Source organism: Lipotes vexillifer, unplaced genomic scaffold (genome assembly GCF_000442215.2).
Source record: "Lipotes vexillifer unplaced genomic scaffold, Lipotes_vexillifer_v1.1 scaffold376, whole genome shotgun sequence".
Classification (NCBI taxonomy): Eukaryota; Metazoa; Chordata; class Mammalia; order Artiodactyla; family Lipotidae; genus Lipotes; species Lipotes vexillifer.
This window is the reverse complement of record NW_006785037.1, coordinates 337,573-362,508: the sequence shown is the minus strand read 5'-3', so window position 1 is coordinate 362,508 and position 24,936 is coordinate 337,573. Positions and strand designations below refer to the sequence as shown.

The 24,936-nt window shown below is 45.0% G+C and overlaps 1 protein-coding gene across 3 annotated transcripts in view; it reads right to left on the bottom strand.

Moving 5' to 3' along the window:
• Nucleotides 1-24,936, bottom strand: part of MATN2 (matrilin 2) — a 163,772-nt gene that overhangs the window by 82,967 nt on the left and 55,869 nt on the right. For all 3 annotated transcript variants that reach the window (XM_007457154.1, XM_007457153.1, XM_007457155.1), the window contains exons 3-4: nt 22,089-22,658; nt 10,138-10,260 (exon numbers count right to left, since the gene is read on the bottom strand). In XM_007457154.1, the coding sequence (XP_007457216.1) occupies nt 10,138-10,260; nt 22,089-22,658 (693 nt within the window). The remainder of the gene's footprint in view (nt 1-10,137; nt 10,261-22,088; nt 22,659-24,936) is intronic.

Below are 24,936 nucleotides of genomic sequence, written 5' to 3'. Positions count from 1 at the left end.
CAATATTTTCTCCTTTTTTTTTTTTTTTTTTTGGTCTCATTTCTTTCATTCAGCACGGTTATTTTGACATTCATCCAGCTTGCTGCATGGGTCAACAGTTCATTTTCATTGCCTAGTAGTATTACATTGTATGCATATATCACAATTTGTTAAGAATTCACCTGTTGATGATTTGGGCTGTTTCCAGTTTTAGGTTATTACAAGTAACGCTGCTATGAACATTTGTCTGGATATAAACTTTAATTTCTTTTAAGTAAATACCTAAATGTGGAATTATGGTAGGTACATACTTAACTTTGTAAGAAACTCCTAAACTGTTTTCCAAGGTTGTTGAACCATTTTACATTCCTGCCAGGAACAATGATAATTCTGTTCCCAACTTTGCTAATACTTGGCATGGTCAACATTTTAAAATGTATCCAATCTAGTAGAAGTATAGTGGTATCTCACTGTGGCTTTAATTTGTATTTCCTTAGTATCTAATAAGTTTGAGCATCTCTTCTTTATATATCTTCTTTGGTTTAGTGTCTTTTCAAATCTTTTGCCCATTTTGACTGGGCTGTTTATTTTTCTATTACTGAGTTGTAAGAATTCTTTATAAATTCTAAGGTCCTTTGTTGGATATATATTTGCAAATATTTAATTCCAGTCTGTGACTTGACCTTTTCCCTTTAATAGCAGTGTATTTGGAAGAGCAAATGTTTTAATCTTGATGATGTTCAATTTACTGAGTTTTTCTTTTATGTTTTGTGTCCTATTTAAAAAATCCTTGCCAAACCCAGGGTCATCAAATTTTTTCTTTCATTTTCATCTAGACATTTAAATGTTTCTACTCTATATTAACATTTAAAATCAATTTTGAATAAATTTTTGTATATGGTGTGATGTAAGGGTCAATGTGCATTTTTTGGCACATGGCAATCCAATTGTTGTAACATCATCTGTTGATGACATTATTTTTTCCCCATGAATTGCCTTGGCACCTTTGTCAAAAAACACTTCACCATATACGTGTGGGTCTACTTCTGGACTATATTCTGCTCAGGTGTTGTCCATCGTTACACCAATACCGCACTGTTTTGATTACTGCTGCTTTACAGTCAGTCCTCAAGTAAGATAATTTGATGCCCACAACTTTATTTCAAAGTTTTAGTTGATCCTCATTATTTGCAGATTCTGTATTTGCGAATTCACCTACTTGATAAAATTTTTCTTGGGGGGCTTCCCTGGTGGCGCAGTGGTTGAGAATCTGCCTGCTAATGCAGGGGACACGGGTTCGAGCCCTGGTCTGGGAGGATCCCACATGCCGCAGAGCAACTAGGCCCGTGAGCCACAACTACTGAGCCTGCGCATCTGGAGCCTGTGCTCCACAAGAGAGGCCGCAATAGTGAGAGGCCGGCGCACCGTGATGAAGAGTGGCCCCCACTTGCCACAACTAGAGATAGCCCTTGCTCAGAAATGAAGACCCAAAGCAGCAAAAAATAAAATAAATTAATTAATAAACTCCTATCCCCAAAATCTTCTTTAAAAAAAAAAAAAAAAAATTTTTCTTGGAACCCAAAATCAATACTTGTAGCATTTTCAGGGCCATTCATGGATCTGTACAGAGTGGTGAAAAAATTGAGCCACGTAATGCACTTTCCCAGTAAAGGTCAAACAAGCAATGCTCTGACTTCTTGTTTTAGCTCTCATACTGTAAATAAGCATTTTTTTGGTGTTCTGTTTAGGGCCATATTTTTAAAAATTTTTGTGCTTTCTATTGGTGACCTCACTGTGTAAAATGGCCCCTAACAGTAGTGTTGAAGTCCAGTCTAGTGTTCCTAAGGCAAGAAGGCCGTGATGTGCCTTTTGGAGGAAAGATGTGTGTTAGATGAGCTTCATTCAGGCATGAGTAATAGTGCTGTTGGCTGCGAGTTCAATGTTAATGAATCAACAATATACACTCAATAAGGTGTCTTTAAACAGAAACACCCATAAAATAAGGTTCTGTATCGATTGGCGAAATGTTGTGGCCAGAAGCTCTCAGGAAACGAACCCTGTACTTCCCCTAGGAACGATGATCCAGTAATCACTATTTCAATGTTAACAGAGACTTATAAACCATAACTATCGTGAATAATAAGAATCAATCATATTTGACTATTCAATGTTTTTCATTTTCATTTATATATTAGAATCAGATTATCAGTTTCTACCCAAAAAATTCTGCTAGGATTTTGATAGAGGTTGCTTTGAATCTATAGGTCATTTTGGAAAGAACTGACATCTTAGCAATAGTAAGTCTTCTATTCGATGATTTGACATATCTCTCCATCTATTTAGGTCTTCTTTAATTTATTGCAGACACCTTTTGTCTTTGTCAATGTACATCTTTTTGTCAAATTTATCCCTAATTTCTATATTTCTGATACTAGTGTAAAATGGTACTTTTTAAATGTCTATTTCAGATTTTTGTTGCCAGTACATAAAAATACAATCAAATAATTTTGTATATTGAGTTTTTATCTTGCAACCTTGCTGAATTCATTAATTAATTTTAGTAGCTTTTTTGAAGATTCTATTAGCTTTTCTACATATGCAATCACATGGTCTGTAAATAAAGACAGTTTTACCTTTTCCTTTCCAATCTATATGACTTTCTAATTTCTTTTTATGTCATTATTATATCAGTTAAAGCATCCAGTCCAATGTTGAATGGAAGTGTGGCAGTGGACGTACTTTCTTGTTCCTTATCTTAAAAGGAAAACACTTAGTCTTTTACTCTTGAGTAGGATGTTAACTGTAGGTTTTTTCATAGGTGCTCTTTATCAGGTTGAGGAATTTCCCTTTTACTTCTAGTTTATTGAGAGTTTTTATCATGAACAAATGTTGGGTATTGTCCAATGCTTTTTTGGCATCTATTGAAATGATCCTATATTTTTTCATTTTTTTAATCTGTTAATATGGTGAATTGAATTATATTGATTTTTATTGAAGTATAGTTGATGTTGTCTAAGTTACAGGTGTTCAATACACAATCTTTAAAGGTTTTACTCTATAATTATTATAAAATATTGGCTATATTCCCTGTGTTGTGCAATATATCCTTGTAGTTTTGTGTGTGTGTGTGTGTGTGTGTGTGTGTGTGTGTGTGTGTGTGTAGTCTTTTTTTTGTGGCTGCACTGGGTTTTCATTGCTGCGCAGGGGCTTTCTCTAGTTGCAGCAAGCTGGGGCTACTCTTCGTTGCGGTGTGCAGGCTTCTCATTGGGGTGGCTTCTCTTGTTGCAGAGCATGGGCTCTAGGTGCGTGGGCTTCAGTAGTTGTGGCTCGCAGGCTCTAGAGCGCAGGCTCAGTAGTTGTGGCGCACAGGCTTAGTTGCTCCGCAGCATGTGGGATCTTCCCAGACCAGGGATCGAACCCGTGTCCCCTGCATTGGCAGGTGGATTCTGAACCACTGCGCCACCAGGCAAGTCCACTGTAGCTTATTTTATACGTAATAGTCTGTACCTCTTAATCTCCTACCCTTACTTACCCCTTCCCCTCCCTCTCCCCACTGGTAACTACTAATTTGTTCTTTATACCTGTGAGTCTGTTTCTTTTTATTATATTCACTAGTTTGTTGTATTTTTTTAGATTCCACATATCAGTGATAACATCCAGTATTTATCTTTCTCTGTCTGACTTATTTCACTTAGCATAATAATGCCCTCCAAGTCCATTCATGTTGTTGCAAATGGCAAAATTTAATTCTTTTTTATGGCTGAGTAGTATTCCATTGTATACATATATCACATCTTCTTTATGCATTCATCTGTTGATGGACACTTAGGTTACTTCCATATCTTGGCAATTGTAAATAATGCTGTTATGAACATTGGGGTGCATGTATCGCATTTTTGTTTCTTTCAAATATATACCCAGGAGTGGAATTTCTGGATCATACAGTTCTTTTTTAGTTTTTTGAGAAAGCTCTGTACTGTTTTCCACAGTGGCTTCACTAACAGTGTATGAGGGTTCCCTTTTCACCACATCCTCGCCAACATTTGTTATTTGTGCTCTTTTTGATGATAGTCATTCTGACAGGGGTGAGGTGATACCTCATTGTGAATTTGATTTGCACTTCCCTGATGGTTAGCGATGTTGAGCTTCTTTTCATGTACCTGTTGAGCATCTGCATGTTCTCTTTGGAAAAATATCTGTTCAGGTCTTCTGCCCATTTTTCAGTTGGGTTGTTTGTTTGTCTGTTTTGATGTTGAGTTGTATGAGCTGTTTATATCTTTTGGATATTAACCCCTTATCAATCATATCATTTGCAAATACTCTCATTCAGTAGGTTGGCTTTTCGTTTTGTCAATGGTTTCCTTTGCTGTGCAAAAGCTTTTAAGTTTAATTAGGTCCCATATGCTTAGTTTTGCTTTTATTTCCTTTGTTTTAAGAGACAGATCCAAAAAAATATTACTATGATATATGTCAAAGAGTGTTCTGCCTGTGTTTTCCTCTAGGAGTTTTGTGGTTTCTGATCTAACATTTAGGTGTTTAATCCATTTTGAGTTTATTTTTGTATACGGTGTTAGAAAATGTTCTAATTTCATTCTTTTACATGTAGGTGTCCAGTTTTCCTAGCACCACTTATTGAAGAGACTGTCTTTTCTCCATTGTATATTCTTACCTCCTCTGTCATATATTAATTGACCATAAGCGTGTGGGTTTATTTCTGGGCTCTCTATTCTGTTCCATTTATCTATGTGTCTGTTTCTGTGTCAGTACATACTGTTTGGATTACTGTAGCTTGGTAGCGCAGTCTAAAGTCAGGGAGTGTGATTCCTCTACCTCTGTTCTTCTTTCTCAAGATTGTGTTGGCTATTTAGGGTCTTCTGTGTTTCATACAAATTTCAAAATTATTTGCTCTAGTTCTGTGAAAAATGCCATTGGTATTTTGATAGGGATTGCACTGAATCTATAGATTGCCTTGGGTAGTATGGTCATTTTAACAATATTAATTCTTCCAATCCAAGAACGCAGTATATCTTTCCATCTATTTGTGTCGTCTTCAACTTCTTTCATCAGTGCTTTATAGTTTTCCAAGTACAGGTCTTTTACTTTCTTAAGTAGGTTTATTCCTAGGTATTTTATTCTTTTTGATGCAATGGTAAATGGGATTGTTTCCTTAATTTCTCTTTCTGATAGTTCAGTGTTAGTGTATAGAAATGCAACAGATTTCTGTGTATTAATTTTGTATCCTGAAGGGCTTCCCTGGTGGCACAGTGGTTAAGAATCCGCCTGCCGATGCAGGGGACATGGGTTCAAGCCCTGGTCCAGGAAGATCCCACATGCCATGGAGCAACTAAGCCTGTGTGCCACAACTACTGAGCCTGCGCTCTAGAGTGCATGAGCCACAACTACTGAGCCCGTGTGCCACAACTGCGGAAGCCCACGTGCCGAGAGCCCATGCTCCGCAACAAGAGAAGCCACCGCAATGAGAAGCCTGTGCACTGCAACAGAAGAGCAGCATCCACTCGCCACAACTAGAGAAAGCCTGCGCACAGCAACGAAAACCCAACACAGCCAAAAATAAATTTAAAAATTTTGTATCCTGCAACTTTACCGAATTCATTAATGAGCTCTAGTAGTTCTCTGGTAGCATCTTTAGGATTTTCTATGTATAGTATCATGTCATATATTGACTGACTTTTGAATGTTAAACCAACCTTGCATTCTTTTGATAAATCCCATTTGGTCTTGATTATATTATATATATGGATTCTGTTTGATAAGTTTTTAAGAATTTTTGCATTCACATTCATGAGGAATGTTGGGTATAGCTTTCTTTTCCCTTTTTAATAATGTGACTGTTTTTCTGTCACGTCAATGGGGTCATGCCCTTTGATTAAACTCGAATATAAAAGCTATTGGACTTCCCTGGCGGTCCAGTTGTTAAGACTCCATGTTTCCACTGCAGGAGGCACAGGTTCGATCCCTAGTCAGGGAAGATCCCATATGCCACACAGTGTGGCCACCCAAAAATAATAAATAAAATAAAAGCTATTAAATCTCTTATGTAGCTTGAGAAAATAATGTCAGGAATATATCTGAACAATGAAAGCTGTAAAATGCATTTGGTGTGTTTCTTGAGAAAGAAAAAATGAGAAAGCTGCACAAGAAAGTTTACATTTTCTTGCCAAGTGAAGTTTTCTAAATGTTGCATTTTCATTATTCTTCCAGATAGATTAAATATTCCAGAAGGGATGCAAAGAAAGGGAGAATTCCTTATTTTTTAAAAAAGAAAAAAGCAAGATAAAGTTCCTTCTTGTTAGTGGGAAAAGAATTCAAGGGGAGGGAAATGGTAGAGGGAAATAGACATGTGAAGATAGGCACACTTCATGAGGATTGCCTCCCCCCACGTTTTTTTTTTGTTTTTTTTTTTACGGTACGCGGGCCTCTCACTGTTGTGGCCTCTCCCGTTGCAGAGCACAGGCTCTGGACACGCAGGCTCAGCGGCCACGGCTCACGGGCCCAGCCACTCCACGGCACGCGGGATCCTCCCGGACCGGGGCACGAACCTGTGTCCCCTGCATCGGCAGGAGGACTCTCAACCACTGTGCCACCAGGGAAGCCCCCCCCCACCACGTTTTTAAATGGAGAAAGGGAAGAACATAAACTTCTATTGAACTTATATTGGGCTTATATTGAGCTTATATTGAGCTCTATGGGCTATGCACTATGGTAGTGCTTTTGCATATATCTTATATAATGGTTTTGGATGGGGAAGCCTTTTTGGAGGACAGAAGAATCCATCATGTTGCCTTCAGTACATTCCAAATTGCTCATGTGGGCAAAACTTTGAACATAAGATTATTTAATGTGCTTGATCCGGTCTTTAAATGAAAGGCACATTTTGAGACGCTGACTAACTGGTGTCCAGAAGAGGGTTCCTGGACAGTGAAAAGACCCAAATCCGAGTCATCTTAAGATGTATTCATGCCTCCCCTGAAAAAGAGAAAATTAACGGGGAGTGGGGGATTACACTCTTCAATAATCAAAGGGCTTTCTCTTTTTAGTTGGAAAAGGAAATAAACTTTTTGGTATATAGCTTCAGATGGCAGAAATAGGATCAAAGGTGGGAATTACAGAGAGTAGGACTTCAGCTCGACCACTGATCCAGGCTATCTGGAGGTGGGATACAGGTGCTTTGTAATGACCGGGTGTTCCAGATGGGTGATGATGGTTGGACATGCACCATCAGTGTGGGACACCGGGAAGAAGCAGAATTCCTGGGTCAAGTGGGAAAGAGAGCTAACAGTCTGATAGACAAGGTCTGTTTCCACTCGAAGAACCTATGAATCAGCTGTGTCTGCCTACTCTCTCCACACAGGCAGGGTTGGAATAGAAAATGGTGGGTATTGTGTGTGTGTGTGTGTGTGTGTGTGTGTGTGTGTGTGTGTGTGTGTGTGTGTGTGTGTGTGTGAAGGCCATCGCCTAAGAGTCCCTCTCACAATCATCCTGTACAATGACAGTATCTCAGGAGTTGGTAGTTAACTTGGGGGAACGACAGTCACTTGAATGTTAGTCCCGGTGAATTAGTTCTGAGTCTCCCCTGGGAACAGTGAGCCTTTGAACCCGCCTGTCCTCGTGGGCTTGGAGGCAGGGCTGCCTTCCACCTCAAGGATCATGGGACCGTATCAAATGGTGAGTAAAAGCTGGGCCCGTGCAGTCACACATAATAGGATCTGGGTTCTGGTTTGGTCTCATTATTAGCCACAGGACCTTGAGTAAATCGTCTAACCTTTTTCGGTGCCTTATTTTCCTTGCCTGTAAAATGAGAACGCTAAACCTACCTGAAGAGCTCAGTGTCAGAGTTAATGAGATGATGAGTATGAAGCACTCAGGAGAGCTCCTGGCACATGGTAAACACTTATTGAGTGGCTACAGTTGGGCCAGACGTCCTGTGCAGCACACTGATCTGGGCAGGGGCCGCAATCACTTTGGACCGTAACTACCTTGGCTGTTTATTCAATTTACTTCCATGCAAGAATGTAGCTCCAAGAGAGCAGAAACACGGCTGTTTTATTCACTCTTTGATTTCTAGTCATTTGTACGGGGCCTGGAACACCTTAAAGGTTCAAAACTGGAAATAGCTGTGTCTCATTCCCCTCCAGGCCCAGTGAGTCTCTCTCCACGTCGGCAGGGACAGGCCCCCAAGAGCGGCTCAGAACAGCCTCCCCTTGGCACAGTTTTGCACTGTTCACTAGACCAAGATCACGGCTCAGTAGCTGTGGCACACAGGCTCAGTAGCTGTGGCGCACGGGCTTAGTTGCTCCGCGGCATGTGGGATCTTCCCAGACCAGGGCTCGAACCCATGTCCCCTGCATTGGCAGGAGGATTCTTAACCACTGCACCACCAGGGAAGTCCCTTGGGTGACTCTTAATTACTGAAGCTTGAGAACCACTGCCTGGGTTCAGGCCCCTCTGACCGGGGCCTCCTTGCTCCTCCACCCAAATCAGTCTGTCTGAATCCAGGCAGTTTCTGCATCATGCTCTTTGCACCTACAGCCCTAGAACAGCAGGGAGCCAAGGCCAGACCAACACTTGGGAGAGCCTGGGGCCTCAGGACCTGAGGTGGGACCAGGCGGGGGCTGGCAAACCTGCTGTGTGGGGAAGGCCCAGCTCATGACATCCAACTTTTTATTTTTTAGTTGCTGGTCTCGAAATTCCTCTGGATTGACTAAGCCAGACCATGGAAAGTGGACATCGGCAGATGCCCGGATCCCAGCGGATCACCGGGGCAGGCCGCAAGAACTTTTTGCGCTCCGGAGAAGGGAAGGGCAGGATGGGAGTTAGCAAGGTGGAGGGAGGCTGAGTGCTCTGCAGAGGATGGGGCACATCTAAGAAGATGTTTAGGTTGTTTGCTGAGCGGTATGTGAGGCAACCTTGCCTGGGCTCCCCCAGCCCTCCGGTAAATTCTATTAAACCCATGAGCATGTGGTACGAGTGATTTTCGTAGGGGAAACTGAAGAACGGTCAGAGGTTCAAGCGGAAGGGCCAGGACGACTCAGGCTCCAACAAACAAACAATCTGGCATCCTGGAGGAGCCAGAGAACACAGGGTCCCCCAGGACCTACATAGCCTGAGGGCTTCGGGCCTCTACAGGCCACAGAACCGGAGAAGTCGAGCAGATGTTCCTTAGTCTTGGGGGTCAGGGGGCCCCTAGCCAACCACTCTCAACCCAAAGTGAGAAGACAAAAGGAAAGTGTGGTTTGGCTCTATAAACGGGATACTAATTACAGCCATTTGTGCAAACTGTTTTCCATTAGTGCTTAATTGCTTACCACGCGGTATAATAACAATTACGCATTGCACAACCTACATGTCGGACTAGCTGAGTTTTATTTGCCTCCATGTGGGCCAGTCTTCCTCATGTCTTGAGGAAGTCCGGTTGTCTGTGGGCTAACACAGTGGCTTTATTTATAACTTGAAAAAAAATTATAGGCACAACACTCAGTGTATGGGTAATTCTCTCCTCTAAGAGGCGGATTACCTCATGTGCTTCAAATGTCAGTATGTTGTCTAGTTTTGGGGCTTGGTCAAAAAAAGAGAATGTGCATTCTATTACACTTTATATCTGTTTGTCCTTTTCTATTTAGGAGACCTATAAAGCATCCCTCACCAAAGCAATGAGGTCCCCACACACCTCTAAAACAGACCTCGAATAATCATTCCCAGCCAATGTTAGTAGCTCATCCTAAATCCACGCTTCAGGGAAGAGAATAAAATACAGAAACAATTCCTCAAGGCACAGTCAATAGAGACAGCGGATGAAAAGGCTCTTCAGCGGTTGCCCCCTAAAGAACAGCTTGGAAGTAAAGGACAGCAGCTCACGGATTCAAGGAGGCTATTTCTGAGAAGGGGCCTCCAACGACCTTCCAAACTCTTCCTGATGGCCTACTGTGTGCCTGGCTCTGGCCTCAGCACTGTGAAGGCAGAGTAGGGGCCAGGGGTCAACACAAAATACACGAGTTACAAAACCTCGTTTCTGTCCTTAGGGAAATGATGACTTGGTTGAGGGAGGGGCCACAGATGAATTAAATGGGCCCAGATAAAAGAGGAGAGAGTGGGAGAGCAGAGGAGGACAGAACAAATATAACAGCAAAGCAATCTTACTTCTGCAAGTCGTCTGATCCGAGTTGAGGATGTAGCCTTGTTTGCACCTGCAGACATACGAGCCAGGAGTATTGATGCAGAAGTGGGCACAGTTATGCTCCAGGATGCTGCACATGTGGACGGCTGAAAGGGAAGATACGGCAAGTTAAGGCAACGATGATGCCTTCTCTAACTTCATCCCCCTCGCAAACATTCATCCAGAATCTACGCTGTGAAGGAACAAGCAGGACTCAAAGAGAAACAAGCTGCAGTCCCTACCCTCAAGGGGTAGCCTCTGGTAGGACCAGACAGTTCTACATAAATGCCATCAGCAATATATACATAGAGGGCCGCAGAGGGTCAAAGGGAAATGATGTTAGGCTGAGCCACATGAGATTGCTGATATCCAACTAAAAACAGGTCAAAAACGACCTACAAAAACAGAAATTTCACAGTGCAATTCATAATATCCAGTTGGTGGGCAGAGGGATCAGAAAGTTTGCTGATACCAGAGGTGGCTCTGACTAACGTGTGGACTTGGTAGGCAGCAGCGGGTTTGGAGGAAAAGCTATTAGTTAAATGAGGATGTGGTAAAGAATCAACAGTGTCTCAGGATCATAAATCCCGAGAGTGATGTAATTTTTTCATAGGCAAAAGTATTATAAAAATTTTTGGAGTTAAAAAATGCACTCATATGTTTCCATAATCTTTATGTCTCAATTTAAAATATTTCTGGACGGACCTAGAGTCTGTCATACAGAGTGAAGTAAGTCAGAAAGAGGAAAACAAATACCGTATGCTAACACGTATATATGGAATCTAAAAAAATAAAATAAAAAAGGTTCTGAAGAACCTAGGGGCAGGACAGGAATAAAGACACAGATATAGAGAATGGACTTGAGGATACGGGGAGGGGGGAAGGATAAGCTGGGATGAAGTGAGAGAGTGGCATGCACATATATACACTACCAAATGTAAAACAGATAGCTAGTGGGAAGCAGCCACATAGCACAGGGAGATCAGCTCGGTGCTTTGTGACCACCTAGAGGGGTGGGATAGGGAGGGTGGGAAGGAGACGCAAGAGGGAGGCGATATGGGGATATATGTATATGTATAGCTGATTCACTTTGTCATAACGCAGAAACTAACACAACATTGTAAAGCAATTATACTCCAATAAAGATGTTAAAAAAAAAATTTCTGGGACTTCCCTGGTGGTCCAGTGTTAAAGAATCCACCTTACAATGCAGAGGACGCGGGTTCGATCCCTGGTCAGGGAACTAAGATCCCACATGCAGCAGGACAACTAGAGCCCACGTGCCACAAACTACAAAGGCCACGCGCCCTGGAACCTGCGCACCACAACTAGAGAAGAGAAAACCTGCACACCACAACTAGAGAGAAGTCTGCTCACCACAACGAAAGATCCTGCATGCCTCAACGAAAATCCTGAGTGCTGCAACTAAGACCCGGCGCAGCGAAAAATAAGTTAAATTTTAAAAATAATAATAATGGGGACTTCCCTGGTGGCGCAGTGGTTAAGAATCCACCTGCCAATGCAGGGGACATGGGTTCGAGCCCTGGTCCGGGAAGATCCCACATGCCGCGGAGCAACTAAGTCTGTGCGTCACAACTACTGAGCCCACGTGCCACAACTACTGAAGCCCGTGCGCCTAGAGCCCGTGCTCTGCAACAAGAGCAGCCACCGCAATGAGAAGCCCATGTACTGCAACGAAGAGTAGCCCCCACTCGCCACAACTAGAGAAAGCCCGCGCGCAGCAACGAAGACCCACTACAGCCAAAAATAATAATAATAATAAATTAATTAATTAAAATAAATAAAATATTTCTGCGTTTAGTTTCTGAAGTACCTCGGCTTTCAAATACATTGATTCTTGCATAAGTCTGTTGGAGCTCATGGAAATTCTTATTGTTTTTTACATCTTAATTTATGACTTTACTCCATATAATTCAACCTGAACATATTTAAAATTAACAAGCATCAGCATAAGCAGAGTACAATTTATGCAAGTGTTGTCATAAACAAAAAGGATGTACATATGTAGAAATATATTTTTATAAAGCTAAAACAGAAGAGACTTTCAATAGCTAAGGACAATCCCCTCACTCCAGTGCTTAGGAAAACTCAGCTACTGATGAAATCGATGGCATATCTTATATGTCCCTTTACTTCAAAGTAAGAAACATGGTGGGCAGTAAGTGAAAGTAAGACCTCTTTATTTCATAATACAATTTAGAATGATCGTTCTGAGTTTACGATTGACTGTGTTTTAATTCCTGTTAGGATACAAATAATGTTAGGAAAGTTCATAGATTAAATCCAATCAGTCATTGTTACTTCAGAGTGAAAGAAATATCTGTTTTTGTGACCATGGGCTTAACTTCTTTATATTAAATGGGAGTAAAAATAGTACCAACCTCATAAGGGCCTTGTAAGGGTTAAAATAATTAAGATGGTAAAGTGCTTAAAACATAGCTCAGGGGAATGCTTGATATGTGTTAACTGTATGGTACAAAGGAGAAGCATGGCGGACTTTTGTTTTATTTTACATACCTGGATTCATCCTATATATATTCATCGTCACCTTGGTTTTTCACTCAGCATTAATAATTCTATCTCTATTGATATATACTATCTTTCATGGAATTTTGTTTTATTTTACATACCTGGATTCATCCTATATATATTCATCGTCACCTTGGTTTTTCACTCAGCATTAATAATTCTATCTCTATTGATATATACTATCTTTCATGGAATCTAAGATGCACCCGATTTCAGAGATGTTAAAGTGTGAGGACACATACATTGATCCTCATTATTCACAGATTCCATATTTGAGAATTTGCCTACTTGCAAACATTTATTTGTAACCCTAAAATCAATACTCAGAGTGCTTTCATCATCATTTGTGGACACACTCAGAGCGATGAAAAATTTAGGTGGCCAGCTGAGGTTGAACAAGATGATGCTCTGCATTCTTGTTTCTGCTCTCAGACTGTGAATGAGTATCCTTTTCAAGTGCCACACTGTTTGCATTTTTGTGCTTTTTGTTGATGATTTGGCTGTTTAAAATGGCCCCAAGCGTGGTGCTGAAGTGTTGGTGTTTGCTGAAGTGAAGTGTGTCTGGTGTTCGTAAGTGCAAGGAGGCTATGATGTGCCTTATGGAGAAAATGTGTGTTTGATAAATTTCCTTCGGGCAAGAGTGATAGTGCCGTTGGCTGTGAATTTAATGTTAAGGAATCAACAATATATAAAGAAGGTGTCTTTACACAGAAACACACATAAAACAAGATTATGTATCGATCAGTTGACAACAGTGTCAGACCAGAGGCTCCGAGGAACCTAACTCTGTATTTCCCCTAGGAGCTGTGGTTCAGTACTTGCTACTTTAGTCAGTGTTCACCATGACGTTATAGGACATAATTACCAAGAACAATGAGAATCAACTGTACACCTTAGCTTTGATCAAATACATTTGATCTAGTTCATTCCTTTTAATTGCTTTATCCATTGGTCATATGACTAGTCCTCATTATATTCAGCCATTTCCCCACCAGTCCACAGTTTTTCTTTCCCAATGCTGTGATGAACCTTCTTAAATACATCTCCTTGAGCACATGTGCAGTTGTTTCTCTAGGACCGGGTCCTACTTTTTTTTTTTTTTGGCTGCTTTGGGTCTTCGTTGCTGCGTGCAGGCTTTCTCTAGTTGTGGCAAGCTGAGTCTACCCTGCGTTGCGGTGCACGGGCTTCTCATTGCGGTGGCTTCTCTTGTTGCGGAGCACAGGCTCTAGGCACGCAGGCTTCAGTAGTTGCAGCACGTGGGCTCAGCGGTTGTGGTGCACGGGCTTAGTTGCCCTGCGGCATGTGGGATGTTCCCAGACCAGGCTCGACCCCATGTCCCCTGCATTGGCAGGCAGATTCTTTTTTTTTTCTTTTTGGCGGTACGCGGGCCTCTCCCGTTGCGGAGCACAGGCTCTAGGCACGCAGGCTTCAGTAGTTGCAGCACGTGGGCTCAGCGGTTGTGGTGCACGGGCTTAGTTGCCCTGCGGCATGTGGGATGTTCCCAGACCAGGCTCGACCCCATGTCCCCTGCATTGGCAGGCAGATTCTTTTTTTTTTCTTTTTGGCGGTACGCGGGCCTCTCCCGTTGCGGAGCACAGGCTCTAGGCACGCAGGCTTCAGTAGTTGCAGCACGTGGGCTCAGCGGTTGTGGTGCACGGGCTTAGTTGCCCTGCGGCATGTGGGATGTTCCCAGACCAGGCTCGACCCCATGTCCCCTGCATTGGCAGGCAGATTCTTTTTTTTTTCTTTTTGGCGGTACGCGGGCCTCTCCCGTTGCGGAGCACAGGCTCTAGGCACGCAGGCTTCAGTAGTTGCAGCACGTGGGCTCAGCGGTTGTGGTGCACGGGCTTAGTTGCCCTGCGGCATGTGGGATGTTCCCAGACCAGGCTCGACCCCATGTCCCCTGCATTGGCAGGCAGATTCTTTTTTTTTTCTTTTTGGCGGTACGCGGGCCTCTCCCGTTGCGGAGCACAGGCTCTAGGCACGCAGGCTTCAGTAGTTGCAGCACGTGGGCTCAGCGGTTGTGGTGCACGGGCTTAGTTGCCCTGCGGCATGTGGGATGTTCCCAGACCAGGCTCGACCCCATGTCCCCTGCATTGGCAGGCAGATTCTTTTTTTTTTCTTTTTGGCGGTACGCGGGCCTCTCCCGTTGCGGAGCACAGGCTCTAGGCACGCAGGCTTCAGTAGTTGCAGCACGTGGGCTCAGCGGTTGTGGTGCACGGGCTTAGTTGCCCTGCGGCATGTGGGATGTTCCCAGACCAGGCTCGACCCCATGTCCCCTGCATTGGCAGGCAGATTCTTTTTTTTTTCTTTTTGGCGGTACGCGGGCCTCTCCCGTTGCGGAGCACAGGCTCTAGGCACGCAGGCTTCAGTAGTTGCAGCACGTGGGCTCAGCGGTTGTGGTGCACGGGCTTAGTTGCCCTGCGGCATGTGGGATGTTCCCAGACCAGGCTCGACCCCATGTCCCCTGCATTGGCAGGCAGATTCTTTTTTTTTTCTTTTTGGCGGTACGCGGGCCTCTCCCGTTGCGGAGCACAGGCTCTAGGCACGCAGGCTTCAGTAGTTGCAGCACGTGGGCTCAGCGGTTGTGGTGCACGGGCTTAGTTGCCCTGCGGCATGTGGGATGTTCCCAGACCAGGCTCGACCCCATGTCCCCTGCATTGGCAGGCAGATTCTTTTTTTTTTCTTTTTGGCGGTACGCGGGCCTCTCCCGTTGCGGAGCACAGGCTCTAGGCACGCAGGCTTCAGTAGTTGCAGCACGTGGGCTCAGCGGTTGTGGTGCACGGGCTTAGTTGCCCTGCGGCATGTGGGATGTTCCCAGACCAGGCTCGACCCCATGTCCCCTGCATTGGCAGGCAGATTCTTTTTTTTTTCTTTTTGGCGGTACGCGGGCCTCTCCCGTTGCGGAGCACAGGCTCTAGGCACGCAGGCTTCAGTAGTTGCAGCACGTGGGCTCAGCGGTTGTGGTGCACGGGCTTAGTTGCCCTGCGGCATGTGGGATGTTCCCAGACCAGGCTCGACCCCATGTCCCCTGCATTGGCAGGCAGATTCTTTTTTTTTTCTTTTTGGCGGTACGCGGGCCTCTCCCGTTGCGGAGCACAGGCTCCGGACGCGCAGGCTCAGCAGCCATGGCTCACGGGCCCAGCCGCTCCGCGGCACGTGGGATCCTCCTGGACCGGGGCACGAACCCGTGTCCCCCGCATCGGCAGGCGGACTCTCAACCACTGCGCCACCAGGGAAGCCTGGCAGGCAGATTCTTAACCACTGCGCCACAGGGAAGTTCCTGGGTCCTACTTCAAACAGATATCACCTCACTGTCTTGCAAGGTAGTTTATACCAGCAATGCAGGAGAGTAATGATTCCCACCTCCTCAAAACTTCAGCACTCAGGATTATCAAACAGTGTTTGACCGTGTTAAGAGGGAAAAATCATTATCCTGTTTTTAATTTGCATTTGCTTTGCAGCCTGGAAGGCTCTCTTCTTTTCCTAGGCTGCGGGAGTCAAATTACCCACGGGCATGGAGGCGTCCTTATGCAACTCTCAGTATGTCACTATTTTCCTCCATAATGAAGAAAATCTAAAGTCTAGACAACCAGCAGCACAGCGGTTATACACTGGTATGAGGCCCAAGTGATGAGTCTGCTGCCCGACTTCTCACCGAAACCCTGACAGATAATTATTTTGACAGGAGATGTGAGGCAGAGAAAAATACCTGCTGGGCAGCAGACAGCACAGTGGTGATGAGAAAGGCTTCTGGAAATAAGACTACAGCTGAGCTTCACCATGACCTTGTATGAATTACTTAATTTCTCTGAACTCCACTTTCCTCACCTGTCAAATAGGGAAATTTAAAGAACCACTGCATAGGGTTTTGGAGTGACAGCTTGTTACTCAGGCTTGTCTTGGCCCTTCGGCCTCGAACAAGTGAGGGAAGTTCATGTAAGTTGCGTAGTTCTTTTTGGCTTATTTCTTTACCTGTAGAATAAAGGCATGTATGATGTCCAGGGACCTTCAGTACACACACTTAATTATTTTGTGAAGCTGGCTTCCTTCTCATTCCAAATGCGTGCTGACTCGGGGAGCGGCTGTGTTGGTGTGAGGTAGCCCCTCTCCTGGCCACTGCTGGGTGTTCAGGGTCTGACAGAGGCTTTTCTTGGCATTTAGCCACTAGAATTGAGGAAAAGGGGGTTTACACCGAGGGCAAGCATATCTGGGGGCTGGCAGGGTGCATGCTCTCTGCCCCTGGACCAGAGAAATCCAAGGAGAAGCAGAGTGGGGATGGAGAGAAAGCAAAGCTGTCATTCACTATGCGTCTCCTTACTTCCATGAGTAATATAACACAATCCACCCTTCTAAAGCTAGTTCAAGTTGAATTTCTATTACTTTCAACCAAAAGAATCCCAAACATTTTTACTAAGGTAGTATAAAAATTTTCCACCTGTAAAATTCTATAGATGAGGAATCGGTGAAACTAAGAGCATCTGGCCCTAATGCCTTGCCCTCCCATGGGGCAGGCCTTTGTGATGTGACTGAAGGGGGCACAAGAGTCCTGCCTCCTACGGTGGCCTGCAGGTGGTCTCACACCTCAGAAGGCCTTGTAGGTGGAAGCTGGGTCAAGGCTTTGCATTTGGCGGAAGAAATCACTAATCAGCAGACTAAGTCTTTGGCAGGATTGGATTTTTAACCAAGCGATCTGAATGTTAACAAATGTTTATTAATGAATATGTGATTGACTAAATGATCAAAAGAGTGGTGGGCTGACTGGGGGTCTTGAAAGGAACAGTTACTGGGTACAGAAAGTCAAGGCCCGTGGAAGTCCATCTGGCCTCCCACTTAGCAACAGGGCCTTGAAGGGCTGCAGTAAGTGTGGACTTTACCCAGGCTGGTTGATGGGAGGTGTGTCTTAGGAACACTGTTAGGGCCTTCTATTGTGCCTGGCCTGGGCGGGGTGAGGCTCTTAGGGTAGGAACAACCAGCCTCCAGGCTTTAAATACCAGGCTAAGCTGATAAAGCAGATACCAAGAGGTTAAGTAAAAGCAGCCCTGGGAATTCCCTGGCAGTCCAGTGGTTAGGACTCTGTGCTTTCACTGCCGAGGGCGAGGGTTCAATCCCTGGTGGGGGAACTAGGATCTTGCAAGTTGCTTGGTGCGGCCAAAAAGAAAAAAAAAAAGGCAGCCCTGCCCAGGTTGCAAGTCATCAGAAGGCTCAGGACAGACATGCATTTTTCAGCCCCTAGATTCAAGTGTCCTCTCTCACTGGGTGGCAAAAATGGTGGGCCCCAGGATGGGTAGGTTTTGGTCATCTTGTAGACAGGGCCTCATTCACAGGAGGCCTCTAAGGTTCTCTTGGAGGTCTCGGAGTGGCCTGAGAATGCAACCTCAGGAGCCCTCCTGCCCCCAGCTGTGGCTGGTGTGGGAATTCACTGCCTGTGGGTACAAAGCCACTGCTGTGCCTGAGTTCACGTCCACACAGCCAGTGAGCACAAGAGCCTAATCTCTTCCTAATTGTACGATAAAGGTTCCTGTCTTAATCACTCCTGGAGATACCCTGTCCCCACCGATCCACAGATCCAACAGCGTTTTTCTGTTCTGCTCAAAAGCACACGAGCCTCAGCTCAAGCTTCCCTCTGAAATCCCTTCTCTAGGTGCACTTTGACCTCCACGTCCCTGCCTAGCCTCTCATCAGCATTTCTCAAGCTGTGGGTTATGCCTCCTTAGCAGGCCACGAAATTAACAGAGACTCTGGACTCATTTTTTTGTTTTTGTTTTTAAATGAAATAGAAAAAACTATTAAAAATATCATCCTTTTCTTGGCTTACTGCAATCGTCCTCCCTACACATCTCTAGTTGGTAAACTCCTACTCTCTCTCTTTTTTTTTTTTTTAAGATTTATTTATTATATACTTATTTTTGGCTGCGTCGGGTCTTAGTTGAAGCATGCGGGATCTTCGTTGAGGCACGTGGGATCTTTTCGTTGCGGCATGCGGGCTTCTCTCTAGTTGTGGCGTGCGGGTTTTCTCTTGCCTAGTTGTGGCGCGCAGGCTCCAGGGCACGTGGGCTCTGTACTTTGCGGCACGCAGGTTCTCTGGTTGAGGCGCGCGAGCTCAGTAGTTGCGGCACACAGGCTTAGCTGCTTGGCGGCATGTGGGATCTTAGTTCCCTGACCAGGGATTGAACCCACATCCCCTGCATTGTAAGGAGGATTCTTTACCACTGGGCCACCAGGGAAGTCCCCGCTACTCCTCTTTCAAGTCTGTGTAGCACATAGTAGTTAAGATGTAGGTTCTGAGCCAGAATGCCTGGGTTCACACCTCAACTCTGCCACTTAGTGCTATGTGACCTTGGACAAGTTACTGAACTTCTCTGGGTCCCTATTTCCTCTTCTGTAGAATGGGAATTATAGGAGCACCTACTTCACAGGTTTGTTGTGAGAATAAAATGAGTTAACATACTCTAATAGCGCGAAACAGCACATGCACATACTAATATCAATAAGTGTTAGTTATAATCATTATTATCTCTTTAAAGCTCTCCTGGACTCCCTAGGCAGACCCTGGCATTCTTTGATCAGAGGGCCCCCAGTGCCAGGTGACTTCCCAAGGCCTCTGAAGTGCATATTTCATATAGCCAACATCCCATTTCTCTGTGATGAGAGCATCTTCCCACCAGCCTGAAACCCTCAGACCCGGCAGGTGGAGGCTAAGAGTTTGAAGCCAGAGAGACTCCAACTCTGCCGCCTGAAGCCGCTTATCCTTTCTAAGCCCCAGTTTCTACTTCTGTAAAATGGGATAATAACAGTACCTGCTTCACAGGGCTGTTGTAAGTATTCAGTGAAATAACGTACTGCCAAGTGCCTAGCCCAGGACAAAACTGGCTGTTATCCTCAGACTATAGCTCAATAAATGTTTAAGGAACCAATGAGACTTCCAAAACCCCAGAGAACCGCCATCTGCAACATGGTAGACGCTGTTGTCTGAGGATTGGAGGTCAGGTCAAAGCTGAGGCCATCTGCCTACCCTGCTGGTCCTCCGTGTGTTTGACCGTAATCATATACAACATGGTGCACACTGAATGGGGCTCTACAGTCTACCCCATTTTTTTAAAAAAGATGCCGACTCACACACCTACTCTCTGCAGGCAAAATCCCCAGTTTACAGATGTGCTCAGCATCTGTACAGCTGGCAGGTGGGATCATTGAAACCTCAGTCTGCCCCTCCCCATCGCAAAGGCTTCCCATCAAACTCCGAGGTGAGTATCAACCTCAGAGCTGGTGTGCCTAGCATGGCTGGACTGCGGAGGCTGCCTGCAGAAAACCGTTTACCTTAAAAGAGGAATTTCTATCTCCCAATGCGAAGAGAAATGAAATAAGCAAGAGGTTTGGAAGTAGAACCCACCATCTCCTGGCTGCTTGGGAATCCACTTAACAAGTTTACAGTCCTGTAAAAGGGAGGGATGGCATCGTGCTGCCTCCCCAGATTTTCGTGAGGATAAAGTGCGAAAACACAAGAGAAAGTGCTTTGTAAATGTCAGTTATTGTGATCCTTACTGCACGGTTGATGAAGAGGCCCCGGGGCCTCCTTCACCTTTCAAGACAGTTGACAAGTCTGCTCAGCAGAGCCCTGGGATGAGAAAAGACAGGAGCTGGTCTTCTGTGGGGTAGGAAGGGGGACTCAGTTTTCGGGCCCTAACAAATGAATGAATGAATGGCACAATACTGATGTTTTCTTAGAGCTTCAAGATTACAAAAACGGGAGTAGCCAAACTTTTAATTTTGCTGCCAGGCCATAAAGCACAGAGAAGGTTCTTCTATGAACAAGTCCATATCCTCAGCCTCATTATATTACCTTTCCCTTTGCTGAGCAATTCAGAGAGCTTATAAAAGAACTCATCCATTAACATTTTTCCAAGACAACTGAATAAACACGTCAAAACTGTTACAGAACCAATTTCTTTTTTTAATATTTCCAGGAAAGAGGGAATATAAATTCTGCAGAAGTCATTTGAAGTCATAAACCTTAAAAATGTTTGCAGTGCATTCTACTGGCTGAAGTTTTCCAGGTGACTCAGGCCACGGCACGCCACAGAGACCCAGCCCCTCTGCGGCGCCAGGGAAATGGCACTTCTGAATGTTTTCCAAGTGACACTGCAGAGCAAAAGTTTCTTTTTCCTTCATGGCGTTGATTTTTTAAGTAAAACTTTTGATTTTGGAGTCAAGAATTAGTGCAGAGAATTTTTTTAAAAAGACGTGGGGGGGTGTTTCTAGGCTTTGTCACATTCTGAGAACTGGTCTAAAGGTTCCTGCTCCCGGTGAGTTGGAGATGAGTCTGGTCCTTAAGGTCATTCTCCATGCAGACTCCAGGGAAATACTGGGCATTGCAGAATAGATACTTGCTTTTGTTTTCCCATCAAAGAAGCATGGCAGTTGGAGGGGACAGGGACCAATGGGGGTGGGCAAAGCTGGACTGGACACTGTTTACCAGGTCAGGAGGCTTGCTTCCCATTTCCAGGGACCAGTGTGGAGCCTGGGTTGGCAGGCTGGCGCCCTGCCCTTCTGGAGGAGAAAGGGACGAGAAGACGGTGGCAGAAGCAGGAAACTGGGGAGAGGGCGAGTTGACCTGCTGGGAAAGCTGAGGCAGGAGCTCGGCTTGCAGGTAAGTGGGAGGAGTGTGGCAAGAAAGTGTGAAAGAAGCCTTGGGGAGTGCAGGGTTAGAAAGCAAGATGGGGAAGAAGACCCTTAAAGCAGAAGAATGCAGCTCAAGGACTTGGGGAAGCATGTCCTTGCAGAAGGAGTCGGGAGGCACCTGCCATCCTATCAGGTGGGAAGGTACCAGGAGCGCGTCTTGGTCTTCCCCGTACACTGGGCCTCTTTCTGGGTTGAGAAAACATCCACTGCTAGCACCACCATGGGGCAAAAATGCTCAGTATTCCACACCATCCAAGAAGTTGTGTTATTATTTTTGCCCTCCCATTCCCATGCTTACTACAACTCATGAATTCCAACCTAGGGAATGATGCCAGGGCAAGCCAATGTGCTGGAGAAAAACCTCCCCTACCTACTGTTACTCATTCTGCAGTCTGAGTGTCAATGTCCCTTCCTCAGGGAAATCTCCCTGAGGCCCCTGGCCTAGGTCAGGTCCTGTCCTGAATTCTTCCTCCGTTACACTGTTACAACTGCAGTCACTTACGTATTTGTATAACTGCATCCTTAATATGTCTCCTTGGCCAGAGCGTGAGCCCCAAGAGAGCACCGTGTCTACCTTGGCCTTTGCTAAACACCCCTTGCCAGCCCGGTACCTGGGACCAGGTTAACACAGAATGAACACTGCAAGATGAATGAACTTATCCTAATGATTCCCTGAGAAGAGCCACAGAGAAACAGGACTTACTGCACAACTTGTTCTGGAACACTGAGGTCAGCGACTCAATCTGGCTGAAGTTGGCCACCAGGAAGACGTGGTCCTCGTGGGGTTCGCTGCCGATGGTCTTCAGCGTGCTGAAGTCCACTTGGCCCACGCCAATGGCAAAGATCAGGATGCCTGTGTCCCGGGCCTTTGCGGCTACCTCAGCCACCGAGTCCTGGGGCCTCCCATCGGTCACAATCATTATGACCCGCGGCACGTTCTCCCTCAGTGGCCGGGCACCCTCTGCTTCTGAGAACGCGATGTTCAGGGCGTACTGGATGGCCAGCCCCGTCATGGTGCCTGTGGACAGATGCCGCATCCTCTTGACGGCGTGCTCCACCTCGGACTTCCTCCTGAAGGTCTTGAGGGAGAACTCATTCTTGACGGTGCTGCCATATTGCAGCAGGCCCACACGGGTGACGTCAGGGCCAATGTCCAAGAACTGCAAGATGTCCACGATGAACTCCTTGACCTTTGCGTAGTCGTGGGTGTTGACGCTGCGGGAACTGTCAATGATGAAGACCACGTCTGCCCGCTTGTTCTCACAGGAGCTCTCTGGGGAAAGAGGGGAGGGCAAACGCATCACAAGAGTGTTAAGCATAAACACACTACTATATAAAATAGCTAACCAACAAGAGCCCCCTGTAGAGCACAGGGAACTCTACTCAATATTTTCTAATAACGTATAAGGGAAGAGAATCTGAAGACGTTATATATACATATATATGTATAACTGAATCACTGTGCTGTATACCTGAAACGAACACGATATTGTAAATCAAATATATTTCAATTAAAAATAGGAAAGAAAAGAAGAGTGTTAAGGACCCAGTGCAGGTTGGAAATCGTAGGGTCAGGGATCACCTTTCAAACCTCCCGTCTTCATCGTTTTTCTTCCCCCACTTGGGAAGGTTGTAAGGGTGTATATGTGCATGACTGGGTGATCATGGGTACTGGCAACAAAGATACTATTTCTTTTTACAAGATAAATGAACTTCAGTTTCTAGAAAGTCATCAGTGCAGTTTTCAGGTGGGCAAACATCTGAGCAGGGTCAAAATTACTTTATTATTTACTGCACAGCACATAGGCTTGGCTGGATACTGCAGGGAGTATCGAAGACACTTACAGGGGGCTTCCCTGGTGGTGCAGTGGTTAAGAATCCGCCTACCAATGCAGGGGACACGGGTTCGAGCCCTGGGCCGGGAAGATCCCACATGCCGCGGAGCAACTAAGCCCGTGCGCCACAACTACTGAGCCTGTGCTCTAGAGCCCACGAGCCACAACTACTGAGCCTGCGAGCCACAACTACTGAAGCCTGCAAGCCTAGAGCCCGTGCTCCACAACAGGAGAGGCCACCGCAGCGAGAGGCCCGCACACCGCAACGAAGAGTAGCCCCCACTCACTGCAACTAGAGAAAGCCCACGCACAGCAACGAAGACCCAACACAGCCAAAAATAAAATAAATAAATAAAATTTTTTTTTTTTTTTTTTTAAAAGAAGACACTTAGCGGGGGCGACCCAGATCAAGGAGCTCACAGTCTACCTGGGGGGAGACTTAATTACTGGAACAAGGAAAGAATAACTAGTATGAAACTATGTGGTGCTGACACTAGATGTTCAAAGAACAGGGATATCAGTGGGCTGGAGTCAAGGAGATGGGACACAAGCTGGCTTTACAGATGCATAGTGTTTGGACTGAGAGAAGGAACACATGGAGACGGACACGTGAACAAAAGCCCAAGATGGCATGAATAGAGTGGATAAAAGAACGAGTGATAAAGGCCCTGCTATTCCTATGGATAGGAATTAAGTTGGAGGGGTAGCATGAAGCCAGTTACAAAATGACTTTAAATTCAGACTGAAATTTGTACATGATGCCACAGGTAATGGGCATAATATGATTAGCATTATGTAACATCTCTTCTGTAGGGAAGTTACGTAATAAAAAGTCAATTGAGTGAGGCAGAAGTTTGTGGAGAGGATATGGACAGAAGGGAACCCTCCTACACTGTTGGTGGGAATGTAAATTGGTGCAGCCACTGTGGAGAACAATATGAACCTTCCTCAAAAAACTAAAAGTATAACTATCATATGACTGAGAAATTCTGCTCCTGGGTATATACCTGATAAAAACAGAAATACTAATTCAAAAAGATATACGCACCCCAATGTTCACTGCAGCTCTATTTACAATTGCCAAGATACGGAAGCAACCTAAGTGTCCATCAATAGATGAATGAATAAGGAAGATACACACACTGGAATACTACTCAGCCACAGAGAGAATGAAATTCTGCCATTTTCAACAACGTGGATGGACTTGGAGGGCATTACGCTAGGTGAAATAAGTCAGACAGAGAAAGGCAAATACTGTATGATATCATTTATATGTGAAATCTAAAAAAATAAAACTAGTGAATAAAGCAAAAAAGAAACAGACTCACATATGTAGAGAACAAACCAGTGGTTACCAGTGGGGAGAGGGAAGGGGGAGGGGCAACATAGGGGTGGGGGATTAAGAGGTACCAACTCCTATGTATACAATGAGTAAGTTACAAGGATATATTGTACAGCACAGGGAATATAGCCAATATTTTATGACTATAAATGGAGTATAACCTTTAAAAACTGTGGTATCACTATGTTGCACACCTGTAACTTATAAAATATTGTACATCAACTATACCTCAGTTTTTAAAAAAAAAGACAAAAAAAACGCAAAAAACAGTTGAGTCAGGCAGGGGTTTGCAGGGTGGATGATCCAGACCATTTTTGCACAAATCTGGTTGAGAGAGAAACTTAATCTCAACCAGGGGTGGGTGGTCGGGGGAG